This window comes from Thunnus albacares, chromosome 1, assembly GCF_914725855.1.
Source record: "Thunnus albacares chromosome 1, fThuAlb1.1, whole genome shotgun sequence".
NCBI lineage: Eukaryota > Metazoa > Chordata > Actinopteri > Scombriformes > Scombridae > Thunnus > Thunnus albacares.
Window position 1 is genome coordinate 19,948,274 of NC_058106.1, and position 13,412 is coordinate 19,961,685.

The 13,412-nt window shown below is 38.4% G+C and overlaps 2 protein-coding genes across 4 annotated transcripts; both read right to left on the reverse strand.

The window, feature by feature from the left end:
- Positions 1-2,972: 2,972 nt before the first annotated feature.
- On the reverse strand, positions 2,973-7,402 carry LOC122980241 (dynein regulatory complex subunit 4-like). Its single transcript, XM_044348050.1, has 11 exons — positions 7,278-7,402; positions 6,998-7,093; positions 6,254-6,451; positions 5,152-5,352; positions 5,020-5,074; positions 4,725-4,927; positions 4,081-4,227; positions 3,824-3,904; positions 3,515-3,724; positions 3,263-3,328; positions 2,973-3,119 (listed from the first exon to the last, which is right to left on the reverse strand). The coding sequence occupies exons 1-11, from the start codon at positions 7,278-7,280 to the stop codon at positions 2,997-2,999; spliced, it is 1,383 nt and encodes a 460-aa protein (XP_044203985.1). The 5' UTR covers positions 7,281-7,402; the 3' UTR covers positions 2,973-2,996.
- Positions 7,403-8,723: 1,321 nt separating this feature from the next.
- On the reverse strand, positions 8,724-13,322 carry LOC122980268 (transcription factor E2F4-like). 3 transcript variants are annotated; one of them, XM_044348116.1, is made up of 10 exons: positions 13,226-13,322; positions 11,918-12,080; positions 11,260-11,369; positions 11,004-11,159; positions 10,739-10,782; positions 10,247-10,311; positions 9,838-10,153; positions 9,214-9,261; positions 9,052-9,096; positions 8,724-8,964 (listed from the first exon to the last, which is right to left on the reverse strand). In XM_044348116.1, exons 2-10 carry the CDS (start codon positions 12,074-12,076, stop codon positions 8,849-8,851), a joined length of 1,059 nt encoding a protein of 352 aa, XP_044204051.1. In that variant the 5' UTR covers positions 12,077-12,080; positions 13,226-13,322; the 3' UTR covers positions 8,724-8,848. The 3 variants fall into 3 exon arrangements, with proteins under 3 accessions (XP_044204051.1, XP_044204043.1, XP_044204036.1); XM_044348108.1 differs by having other exon boundaries at positions 13,148-13,307; XM_044348101.1 differs by having other exon boundaries at positions 13,062-13,305.
- Between the last annotated feature and the right edge of the window lie 90 nt (positions 13,323-13,412).

The following is a 13,412-nucleotide window of genomic DNA, read 5'->3' on the forward strand; positions in this document are numbered from 1 at the left end:
CTTCATCTCATGCCAGCATGCACAGTGACACAGTGGTGTCACATCCTCCTCTTCAGGGTTTTTTTTTTTCCCTATTTATTTTTTTAAAAACGTTTTAACTCTTTGCCTTTTTTAATTTTCAGTGATGGGATGGACCCAAGGAGAAACATATCTCACTGAAGAGGGGAATTAATTAAACCTTAATGACTGGCTACCACATCATCTTACCAACTTCACTGCATAGTTAATAAAACAAGCACCAGTAATGTACTTAACTTATAAAAAACTATAAGATGATTATAGGAAGGTCAGACTGTGATGCTGAAATGGAGTAGGAAGAATGAAAAGATGTTTAATGTGAGGAAAGACATTTATAATCCATAAACACACAGTTCTGATTCTTACAGAGATCACAGGTTCACATTAACAGTCAAGAATACATTTGTTTCAGTTCATTTGTTTGTTTAAAACATTTTTATGTACATTTTACATGTCATTGATCAATTGCAATAATGGAAATAAAAGAGGAAAAAACTATTTTTAGAAACTCACCAACAGTTACAATCCATTCATTTCTGTGCGAATCCTTTCAAGTTTTTGCCAGCATCTCTAACCAGGAGGTAACAACATACTCGGAGCTGACCTCTTTCTGAGAGGCACTCTCTGTTTCACCATCACTCCGACTTTCTCTACCTTCCACTCTCTCCTTCTGTACCCCTCCCACCTGTGTCTTCTTTCTCCCTCTGTGCTTTTAGCTGTTTGGGGCACTTGCTATGTTGTCTAGAGTAGAGTAGAGTTGAAGCTTGGCTTCATATTTCATGAGATATCTTGCAGTGCTCAAGTATGGTAGTTGACTATTTTCTATCACAGTAAAAAGGAAAGCACAGTATGGTTAGACTTGGGTGTATATGCATCTTTAAAATGGCAAGGGCTGATCAGGACATGTCACTCAGCCCTTTAATTTTATTTGGATGTATAACAATATATTGTTTTTGTTTTCCCAGTTCAGTATTTTGGACTTTCATGAGGTTACAAGAAGGTCACAGCACTCAGCTAGGTGCTCAAACAAGGTGAAAATCTGGATCATGTTAATCACACCCAGGATATCCCATTCTCTAACTGTCCGATGTCTCCCACTGACTAATTCTCTATTGAGCCGTCTCTCAGCTGGAACTCATCTTGTGACTTTGGGTTTGTTTGGGGGTGTAGTCTTACAGACTGGGTCAGGCCAGCAGGACTGTGCAGGCTGTCACTGTTTAGACACATTTATCCTTCGGTCAGGCAGCCTTACAATTGAGCCCTGTGCAAGGGCACAGCAGCAGGCTCCCCAGAGTCAGACCACTGTCTGCAGGCCCTGAAACCCTAGAGGGCTGAGTGAAAGGACCACCTCCTTTCTCCACTTGCTTTAGCTGTATGATACTGTGGCCTGCACAGGGACAATAACTTCCTCCTGTATTATTGATACCACAGGGAACAGCAATCACTCAGTGCAGCAGGGCTCGATTCACCACAGGAATATTCAATGAGAAACTGGATCCACCCCATACGTTCCTCCTGTCTCTGCTGGAAACTCAGGCATGACAGCAGAGAAATCAGCTGGTGAAACTAGCTGTTGAGATTGGAATACTTGGTTTTATTCCAAGGTTCAGTCTCCTCCCCATCTTACACTGGAAATACAGAAACATAATTACCTGAAAATTAACTCACTAATTTGCCATAAATTAATTGCATTCCAAGTTGGGGATATCAGGTTTTTGTCATGTTTTGTGACACAAAATGTTGAGAGTGACCTTTAGCTTTCCCAAACATCCAAACGTATAACAACCATTGCTGTAGTTATGAGACATAATTTAGAGAAACAATTACAACTGAGACTATAAAGGACTATAATTGTTAACAAACTGTCAGCCAGAGGTTTCACCCAATATGCATCACATCGTTATAGTTACAAACATCTCTTGATGTACAAATGGCCTTAATAGAACAGAATCATTGTATCAGTAAATTGTTTAGTTTAATATATTTATCTTATCACAAAAAAAGAAAAGTACAGAACAAAAAATCAAATGCACAAACAAACATCACACTGCAACTAAACAACCATACAAACAAATACACGATTACATGAAAAATAATTAATCTAAAACAAACATTTATTGTCAGTGATCACAGTTCTTCCCACTAGGGGAGAGAAAATTTGAGTTGCATGAGATTGAAAACGTTCAAAAAGCAACAAAGTTCTTTTGTGTTTCACTAAACTGAGTTTGAATCTATATAAAAGACATTAATGAATTTACTGAGGACACCAAAACCTTTTGTTCCCTTTAGAGCTGAAACGATTAGTTGATTAATCAGAAAATTAATCTGCAACTATTTTGATAATAATTCATAATTTTAGTCATTTTATAAACAAAAAATGCCACATCTTCACCTCTCTCCATGCCATGTCAACATCATGTCTGACACCTTTCAGACTTTCTTAGTCCACAATGATCCATCAAGAAATAGAAACGTAAAGTAAAAGTAAGCAGACAGTGACACCTGTTGCCCAGTTACTGAAATCAAACACTGGACAATAAAATGAATAATGTTCCTTCTACAGAAGCTAAAATCAGGATTTCTTGAGTTTATACATTTTGGGATGTCATTTCTGTTCTCCACATACATCTACCTAAGTCAGAGGTAATGCCTTATTGTTAACAGACCACACCATTCAGTTTGTTGCAATCTGCAACCTCACCGCTAGATGCCAATAAACCCTACACACTGCACCTTTAATATAATGCGCCCTTGAAGTTTTACACCAGCCATCATATACTGTATAAAAATACTATATTTCTGAGGTAATTTCAATTTATCAGACGTTTCAAAAATAATATTTCATGTTAATAATTTTGTGTTGCTGAACATCAATATTCATATCAAAGGAGAAAAAGAGAAGTTTGCTGTAGTCTAATGCAATCAAATGCAAAAAAGAAAGTGAGATCTGCTTCAAAGGGTTCAGTCTTTGGTTTTAGTTAGTTTAGTTCCAGACGCTGTAAAGCAAGACTGCTGTCAACAGGCTTTACACAAAGCTCCTCCACAGGGACTCCAAACGCTCTCTGCTTTGCCTCGTGGGTCAGCAGCAGTTCCTTACAGGCCTGCCAGATGCACAGTTGTCTAGTGTAAGTATGAATGTCACTATGCAAATAAACTACATAAATATATTGAACACATGTAGTTACATAGAGATCAGTTAAATAAATGCATGGCAGCACTTTCAGAGAGTAAATAAACTACTAACCTTGGAAATCTTTGCTTTTTTATACTGTAAGTTCTTAATGGAATCATTGCTGGAGTCAATTTCTTCCTACAAGTAAAAACATGTTTCTGTCATTTTCTTGTATAGACAGCAGGATAATATGCATAAAATACACTCTGCAACTTAAAAACATTTCAAAGAATGTAAATAATAATATCAGAGATAAAAAGAAGGGCGTCAATGACTGTTGCTGGCAGAAGAGGAAACAGAAGGGGGGTATACCTTATACAGTACCTTAATTCTGTTTGTGACCCCACCAAGGGCAGTTTGGTCCATATTAGGGGCAGAGAGCACTGAGGAGAGCTGAGCCTGCGTCTTCTCCAGGCTGTCTGTCATGGCTTTCATTCTCTTTTCCAGCTGTGTGATCTTCAAACCTGCATTATGCTGCACCTTCTCAACGTTCTGAGTGAATGTCTTATACAGCTCGTCCCTTTCCTGCTGAAGCTTTGTGACACAGAAGCACACGTGAACATGCACAAAAACAGATGCAAATACAGTCACATTAATACCTACAAGCATAGGTATTAGTGTCTTGGCTTTTACCTCGCCTAATTTCTGTTCCAGTACCACATATTCCCTTTTCTGATCACTCAGCTCCTTTATTCTGACATCTTCATTGGGATCCTGTCAAAAACAGTGTCACAAATTCACCTGTCCCCGTGTGACTGTGCAGTATGCTATGTGTCAGTCACTACGACAAACGCTTTGCAAGGCACCAAAGACAGCAACAAAAATAAATGCACAAGCTGCTACAGTAAATTATGAAACACCTGCACAATATAAACACAGAACAACATAACCTTTGTCTGCACAGAGAATCTAATCTTTTCCATGACTTCAGCTTCCCCCTTGACTTTTGAGAGAAGATCACGGAGATTCTTGTTACTCTGAAAAGCACCTCGCAGGTCGATTTCCTGTTGTTTCACCTTCATGTCTTGAATCTCTTCCTAAGAAACACACCATGTGAAACAAGACATAACTGCAGCTAGTGCAACAGAAAAAATTACCATCAACAATTCAGATTATTTGTTGTGATTTAAAATTTACATGAAAAATGTTTTAAACAGAAACAAATGTATTCTTGATTGTTAATGTGAACCAAGATCTCTGTAAGAATCAGAACTGTGTGTTTATGGATTAATAATGTCTTTCCTCGCATTAATTATTTGTCATTTTTTAGGAAAAATGCCTAACATTTCTCATTTTCAGGGTCTTTCCTGTGTTTTACATCTTTTAAATTGAACATCTTTGGGTTTTGAGACAAGGGTTTCAAAGGTAACAACTTGGGCTCTAGGAAATCTTGACAGGCATTTTTCACCATTTTATAGACTAAACAATCGATTAATGTTAAAATAAGAATCTAGAATGAAAATAAGGCCTAAACAAATCACCAGAAATTTATTTTTGTCAGTCTGACAAGGTCGCTGTGTGTGTGTATTTATACCTTCAGTGAAACATTTACATCCAAATCCTGTTTCATGTCTACTGCGAGTGCATGAAATTTACTGAAAACATCTTCATAGTCTCTGATGAGATAGTTGATGTGGCTGTTCCCAAAATCTTTTCTATCACTGGTTTCATTTTTCCTCATGTTGTCCAGCTCTTGTTGCTGCATCTCCAGCTTTTTCTCATGCTTGGCCTGAATTTCTATTCAAATAGCAAGAACAAAATTATGACTCCCAGTTAGTTTAAAAGAGCACAGGTGTTAAATTCAACTCAAATGGACATTCGTTATTTACCTGCGAGCTCCTTCTTGCAGCTGTTCCTTGTTGTAGTCATTTCTTCTTCATGTTTCTGTTGAGATAACAGCCAAATTGTGGCAATGATGTTTACTTGTAAACATTAAATCCACAGATTTGTATATTGCTCACCTGTGTGAGCTCATTGACAAGCTTTTCAATGTCGAGTTTCTGCATGTCCACCCTGACGCTCCCCATTCTCTTGTGAAGCTCATTCTCTAGTCGTGCTTGCTCTTTCTGCATCGTGCCAGCGGACATTAAACCATCTGCTTTCAGTTCAGAGATGGTGTTCTGGTGTTCACACAGGAGGTGCTTCATCTTCTGCGTATACACCTAGCAGCACAGAATGATAAAATTCATTCACCTATTAAATCTGTCCACAAATAATCTTGACTTGCCAAAATTAACTGAATGCTAAATTCTGACATACATGTATGCATATTTGAATTTATTCTACGCCCGTTTTCACTCCAGTGGTCCTTAAAAATGTGATTTGTGGATTTTACATTCAAAGCTCATAAAATGATCAGTGTTGACAAGTTAAAGAAATCTTATATTATCTCCAAAATGCCAACTTTTCATGAAAAGAACTAAAAACAGCCTTATTTAATGGAGGCAATATATTTTTGATGTTATCTAAACAACTTTCACAAGGGAAGGCAGACATTTGAGAGTTATTCTCAGTTTGTAGAGAAGCATGAAATAATAAAATATTTTATTATCTCTGATTTATGGGAATATTCACTACTTTGGTGGACAGCTGGGAAAGTTTCATCCTATCTGTATTTACAGTAAGAGTTGTCAGGTTTAACTTGCAACATAAATATAATCATGACTCAGTATCAAGGACACTTATAAGAACTAACAGTGCAATGTATTGCTGGCTTCCACTATTTACACTCAAGTGTCTTCTTGTTGGCCTTGTAGTTGAAAGCGAAATCTATGATCGATGACAAACTTAGTGCTAGTAGACGTGATCACATGATTTTTCCTGACTTATAAAGTTGAGAGGATCACCTGTACACATCGCTTGAGAAATGACTGATGCACAATGGATACTGAGGATAGCAAAGCATACATCAGCTGTGTCCTGCATTTGAAGAACCTTTTAAATCTGACGGCTTTGTTACTTGTTCAGAAATGTTCTGGCTTGAAATAAAGACTTGGTAAAATCCAGCTCCTGAATTTGGGCACAGTTTGTAGCTAAATCTGTGTATCTGTCAGTTAAGCTTACCTTGATCTCTACTTGGTAGCGCCCTTCATCATCCTCTATTTCCTTATCCAAGTTTTTGCGTTCAGCTTTGGCCTCCTCTAGTTGTCTTTCTGTGATCTCCCAGAAGGTGTGGATCTTGTCCCTCTCCAGCTGAAAGTAGTTTCTCTCTTCTCTCTCTCTATCCAGCTCTTCTCGAAGGCGCACGATGTGCTCTTCCAGCTGAAATGCAGAAATCCATTTCAGTGTATGGGCATATCTGAATCTGAAAAATGTACGTCTGGCAGCTTTTCATTTGTTTTACACGTTCTCTACTGTAAACAAATTTTTCAAGTCTGTCTTATAGCAACAGGGGCTAAGGGATCTTTTAATAGCAAGCCAAACCTCTTCCGATGTTCATTTGGACACCTGACTGTTGTTTAGACACACTTGAGGTTTGACAGTTGTGGGCATTTACCAGGCTGGAAAGGTCTATTGAAAAAATATGCCACTGGTAGGATCCAGCATGTTTGGAGCGTAACCCACACAAGGTGCTAAAAGTCGAGTTATCTTTGCCTCTGCTGCTTCAGTTCTGACTTCTCTCTTTCAAATATGTCTCTAGTGAATCTCTTAACTTTGCAGAAGTGCAACACTACATTACATTGGTGGAATACTCCTTTAATTTAAAGATCACTTTGAGCTGTGAGCTTTTCTTTCCTCCTGACATAAAAAACACACAAGCATCACTCACTCACACTTTTAAACACACAATAACACTTAAGCTCTGACCTGCTCCTTGGACATCTCCTCCTTGGTAAGGCCATCTATTAGTGTAGGAGTCATTGCTTTTGCAGGCTTTTTACTTGTGCCTTTGTTCTTTGGTGGCTGGACAAAAGTCAACACATTAGGAGAAGATTACAGTTGCTTCGCATTAGTAACCTAGCGTATTTTTTTTTAATGTCATTATAGATCATAACACATAAGAGGTTACCTAACGTTAACGTTACCTCATAAGGAAAACAATGTGTGATGCATAGATTAAAAAACAAAAAAGGAACGTTTTGCTCACCATCGTATATGTTTATATTGCAGAAATAACACGGAAAACGTGTAATGTTAGCTTAGAGATAAAGCGTTAACACATTAGTCAGTGCTCAGTCTACGGTCACAAACATGTGTTGCCTAGCAACATGACCACGTGGTTGCCTTTCTGGTTCCGGGAACCTCTAGTGAAGGCGAGCTACGTTACAGACTCTCACAGTGACACCTGACTGGGAGGAATTTCATTAATGAATTCATTTTAATGCCAAAAATTGAACTGTGCTTAAAGGAAAAAATACATAACTTACATCTTACTTTTCCCAGTGTCTTGTACAGTAAAGTCAAACTGTCTCCCTAGCCAGTGGTTCTCAAAGTGGGGGCTGGGGACCCCCAGGGGTCCTTGAGGGGTTTACAAGGGGTTCCCAGCAAAAAGGGGAATAATGTATTTTCACTTAGATGGCTGGGTTATCATCGTGATCCCTTGATTTGTACAGTTTAATTTATTGTTTTGGAACTGCAGTAACCCTTCTTTAAACAGCTTGTTGTGATGGGAGCCAGAAAGCAAGACAATATAAGGAAAAGATAGTAGATAGGGCTAGAAGTCAAGGTGGCTCTTTTGTGGCCAAACACAAGCAGAACAAACCCTGAGTTGTAGTCAAAGTCACTATGTATTACTGAAGAGTGAATAATACAAGAATTTATTCAAAAAATAAACAGGGGCCATACGAAAGCAAACAAGTTCACTTGGCTTTGTTTACACTCCTGTATGGGAATTTTCCTGATCTCAACATTATGATTTTCATCACTCACCTGAATAGCAGGTACAAAGCAATCACTGTAAAATGTATAAACTTCATTTCACATAATTTTTCCCCCAGACACCTAATGCCTTCACAACACTTGTGCTATCCACAAACATACACATGGTGCTATGCTTTATAGCATAACAGTGCTTCATACACCGGGAGGTTAAAGAGGGAATGACACTGCATGGACTGTTCAAAAACTTGCTCAAGGACACCTCGGCTGGGCAGACATTTCCTAACATGCATGTCCTCCAGACAGACAGTGTCAGTATATTTATAGCCCCTGTCTAGAATAGACACTAAAGGTTTCATGAGTGCTGATTATTTGTATTTACCAGACAAATCTTAGTAAAAACAGGAGGGTCGCAGTAGGCAGTATATTTATGCAGCAGCTCTAGTGGCACCAGTGTTAAGTTGCATGTGTGTGATACATAACTGAGTAAACAGCTCTACAGACAAAGCTGTAGAAAAATTAAGACTCACATGCATATAGTAGTCCCATCTATTACTTCAGTCCTGTAGTAAATAGTGTCAAACTGTACTGTTGTTGACACTGTCAGAGAGGCTTCAACTGAACTCTACAGCCTGTTTGTACTGTTATACTGCACCGCATGATTGCAAGGAGTTTCTAATATTTTTGCTTCTGGGTCTATGAATGAGACACAATATTAGAAAATCACTTGTTTATTATTTGTTCTGCCAAATAACCCAATAACAGTTAAAAACAGACGGCTATGTACATGTTCTTGCATAAAGATATTTACATTTGAAGTCTTAACACAAGAGTCCATGGTCAAACATTCAGCAGAGGGATGTCAAAGAGGTCACACAGGCCTTCACTGTCATCCAGATTATAGACGTACTCCTGTTCAGTAGGCGGAGGAGACAGGCGGAGGAGCGGAGAAAAAACTGAGGAGGAGAAAAACACATTAATTAAGACAAACATGCTACAAATAATAATAATATAAATGAAGTCAGAAAATGAAGTGCACTTACCTTCTGAGGCCATGAGCTCTGTGATTAGATCTGCATTCATAATTTCTACAGAAATCAGGGAAGATATAATTTATCATATATTCATGCACGGTCAAATAAAGTGGCGTTTAAGAGTTTATGAATAATTTGTCATTTGACACAAGATACAACAAGGGCACAAACCTTTGTTTGGGTCTAGTAAGTCTTCCATTTCCTTTGATAAACTTCGCACTGAAAACAAGAGAGAAAAGATTGTTATAAAAGCACTCAGCACTGACAGAAAGATGCATGAGATGTGATGGCATTATTGTGTGAGCACGCATTTAAGAAATGATCAAACACACTGACAGAAACTGCAGATTCAGCAGCCACTGTGATGTAACTGATAAACACTTGACATCTGTGTTATCTCCTCAGTTCAGATAAGGAAACCTTGCGGTTCTAAAAAGCTATTTTACCAGCAGTGACAATCAAGTATTAACATTAATTTATTTAGTACAGTCACTTTATCATACTATTAAAATATTCTGGTCCCTGAAGCAGCAGTTCTTTTCCTTTTTCCACAGAAAATTTTGCAATTCTGTCACCAAAAAAAAAGTGTGAAACATGTGTGATGTTGGCTTGTACTCCACATTCCTGAAGTACAAAGCAACACCACACTCGCTCTGATCTGGGATCTGAATTTGGATGCATGTAAAAGTTTCATGTTAAAGGTTTCATGTTAAAGCTAAAATTGGACGTCAAGTTGCTATTTAAGTGGCATATCAACACTTCAGACACTAACACCGCATGAACTAAGCTACTCACATGCAGATGCATCAGTTCTGTTAGGTGCTGCGTTCATTAAGGATGATGACTGAAGAGCCTGTTTGTCCTCCAAGGCCGTCTGTCTTGATTTAGTGTTGCGTTTGGCGTAAGCTGCAGGCTGACAAGGTGCAGTGTTGCTCTCTGTCTCATCTGTTGTAGACATGGCTAACTTGGCATCCCGTAAAATTTCTTCAGGTGGTGGGACTGGCAAGACGACAGGGGCAGAGCTGATAGAGTGTTTGTTAAGAAGTATGACGTCTACGGGTCCATTGATGCTTTTCAGATGGATCTGAAACTTTGCCGGGCTGTTCTGGACCTGAAAGAAGATGTATGCATACAGTAAACTGTCACATTTGAATAAAAAGGTACCAAAAAGGGAGAAAATGGGTTCCAGTGATGAAGAACTTACAGCTTTGGGTATGGGAACATCTAGCTGTGTGCCAGAAGGTGCGCGTACTGCCAGAAGAGTGTGGCCTGAAGAGAGTGAAAAGAAAATGATTTATGTTGGTCTTTATGTACTTTAAAAGAAATGTTAATGGTTATTTTGCCTCTAAACTGAACAAACTAAATATTTTCAGCTGTTGTAGTGTTTTGCTAGATGTCCAGATGTGTTGATATTAGTCCACAACCCACAAAATTAATGATGAATAAACGGCCAAAACATCAGATGATTCTTAGCTGCAACTGATTTTCATTAATCAAACAGCAAATCAACAGCAGCAAAGATGAAAGAGATGGATTTTTGCTTTGATATTTCCTCAATGGAACAAAAATGACACAATAAAAGGCAGATAACACTGGTTTCAGGTCACTGCTCCTCTTCTGGATTTTCAGCCATATCAAAACACATGCAAGAAGAGTAACTGTTGAAAGGCAGAGTGAGAGAGTGATTATATATTACCTCTGAAGCAATTGCAGATATCCTCATGATTCACATAGGTGAGAGTTGATCCGAGTTAAGGTGCAATTTGAAATACTGTGTGTGAGACCTTGCAGAATCTGCCAGTGTGCAGCAAGACAGAGATGTTCACTATGTGCAGGTATATCGTGAACAACAAATACCTTTCTGCACTGTTTACTATGTAAACAGAAGTATATAGAACAGAATAACTGACAAATGTTGGTAACCAATGTGTTCTACGTGTAAACAGGCATAAAAAGGATATGTGCTGCAGTCTTCTGTTGTGTTCCTGATGCTCTGTTCGACCCACATTTTCTGCTGGTCCAACATACATTCCTTCTCCTCCAAGTCCTCCAGCTCAGACTTTAAAACTAACAGTCTGTTGGATAACTCCAGTGCATTTTCTCCCGGCAAAGCACCACTTATTTAGAAAAAAAAAATACACATGTATTATATTGTAGAACATTTCACACTCCACTCTTAAAATACATGCACGTCCATAAGACAGGGTTAAAACTTACATCCACTTTACAGTGCTTTTGGAAATTTTCACAATCAGACCAATGCCCTCTAGCACATTTGTGATGTCGTAGATTCTCCTTTTCTGTCCAACAGCCAAGACTCTGACAGCCTGAAAGAACATGAAAAAGCCCACATCATCAGCCTCATCCTATCTGTCCTACTTTCATTGTGTAGCCTGTGCACTTCAGCTCCAGGTGAAGATTCATATTGTTATCGGAGATGCATGAATTTATATAGCATACATACTTTCTTTCCTTTTTGTTGTTCTTAATCGTTGTTTTCAGTCATTGCACTTGATTGTTGTTTGCAGTGTTTGTTGTTTCAGTTTCTATTTGTCATGGTTGTTTGTCTATATCTGTTTGATTGTTAGTCTCTATGCCCGGATCAGAGTGTTGTTTTATGCGTTTTACCCCTTATAAGCCTAAACAGGGACAATGACTGCAAATTAGCTACAGCTAGAGGTCCTATATACACTGCATCGGTTGCATTTTATTTAAATGTAATAATGCCTACATGTATCATCCCTGTCAAAAAATTGATTTTAAAAAATTTTTAAAAAATCATATCTGACCCTACATTTTATTGTCCAAATATGATGAAATATTTCCAGTGTTGGGATGAGTGTGCTGTGTGATTGACTGGGCTCAGCTCACTTACGTATTTGAGGTCCAACACACCGCCTTGAGCTTCTTGTAACAACCTGACAAACCTCGTGGTGAGCACATTGAGGCTCCTCTGACATCTCTGGTATTTGGGGTTCTGGTCTGACATGGCAGTCTCTCCATCTGGACTGTGTGGGTTTCCTTCAGGATCCATGTTGCTGGATGAGAGAGAGGAAAAAACAAATAAAGCCGGGAGCCTGACTGCACTGAGCAGTATGAATCAACTCAGTCCTGCCCGCCTCACACACACAGCGAAGAAGATTATCCTTCAAACTCATCGATGCTTCCTGTCTGAGCCACCTTCTGTAGCTTTGTGTGACTCTTGATACATATTAAGTGAAAATAAAACAGTTTCTTCTTCGTTTCTACTTTCACCATGGCTTGTTTCGCGCTGGCAGAGGTTTATTGTGATAAGCCTGAACAGGTGTTACAGCGTATTTGGTGACCCATCAGATTCTGTGACCTGCCGTGTTGGAAGTACTCAGATCCTTTACTTAAGTAAAAGTATCAATACAACAATGTAAAAATACTAAATTACATGTAAAAATCTTGTATTTAAATCCTACTTAAGTAGAAGTATAGAAGCTAAATGTACTGAAAGTACAAAGTAAAAGTACTAATTTTGCAGAAAATCAGGCTGTGAGTGATATATTAATAATGTACTTGTAGTAAATGTATTTAATATATCACTCACAGCGCAATTTACTGCAAAATTAGTACTTTTACTTTAGTACTTACAGTACATTTAGCTGGTGATACTATTACTTTTACTTAAGTATGATTTTAAATGCATGGTTTTTACTTGTTAAGTATTTTTATTACATTGTGGTACTGATAGGCTACATTTACTTCAGTAAAGTATCTGAGTACTTCTTCCAACACGGCAGGTCACAAAATCTGATGGGTCACCAAATACTCTGTAACACCGGAAACATTAACGTTATGTGCAGCTTTTCACTCTCGTCCAAAGCCAGAAACACAAGTTGTTTTCTTTGTTGTTTGACGTTTTAATTATTTGAACCGGAGCTAATACCTGCACACAAACATACTGCCTGCACGAATTTCAGCGGCGAGCGTGAAAAAGTTAATTCAGGCGATGAACCGTTAAGTTAATGTTAGTAGTTTCAACGTTAACTTACCTCGCTCGTTGTGTGGACCAACACTGGGAAGCTTCAGGATACTGAGCTAACTGAAGCTAAAGCTAGTAGTCCTGAACGTAACTTACGTCACAAGTGTTGGTGGCCAGGTAAACGTGTCCACAGTTTAATTTAAATCTAAAGTAAGTTTACAGTTTTGTACCAACTTTTCTGCTAATCTGCTCCCCACTGTTTTGAAGCTCGGCTCGTCTTGTTTCCGGTAGCCGTGTCTACCTGCCTTCAAAATAAAGGTTCAACCCTTCTTCTTCTTCTTCTCCTTCTTCTTCTTCTTCTGGTTTTATTGGCGTTTGGCAAACAGCTTTTGCCAAATGAATTAACAAATGAATTGCTTTA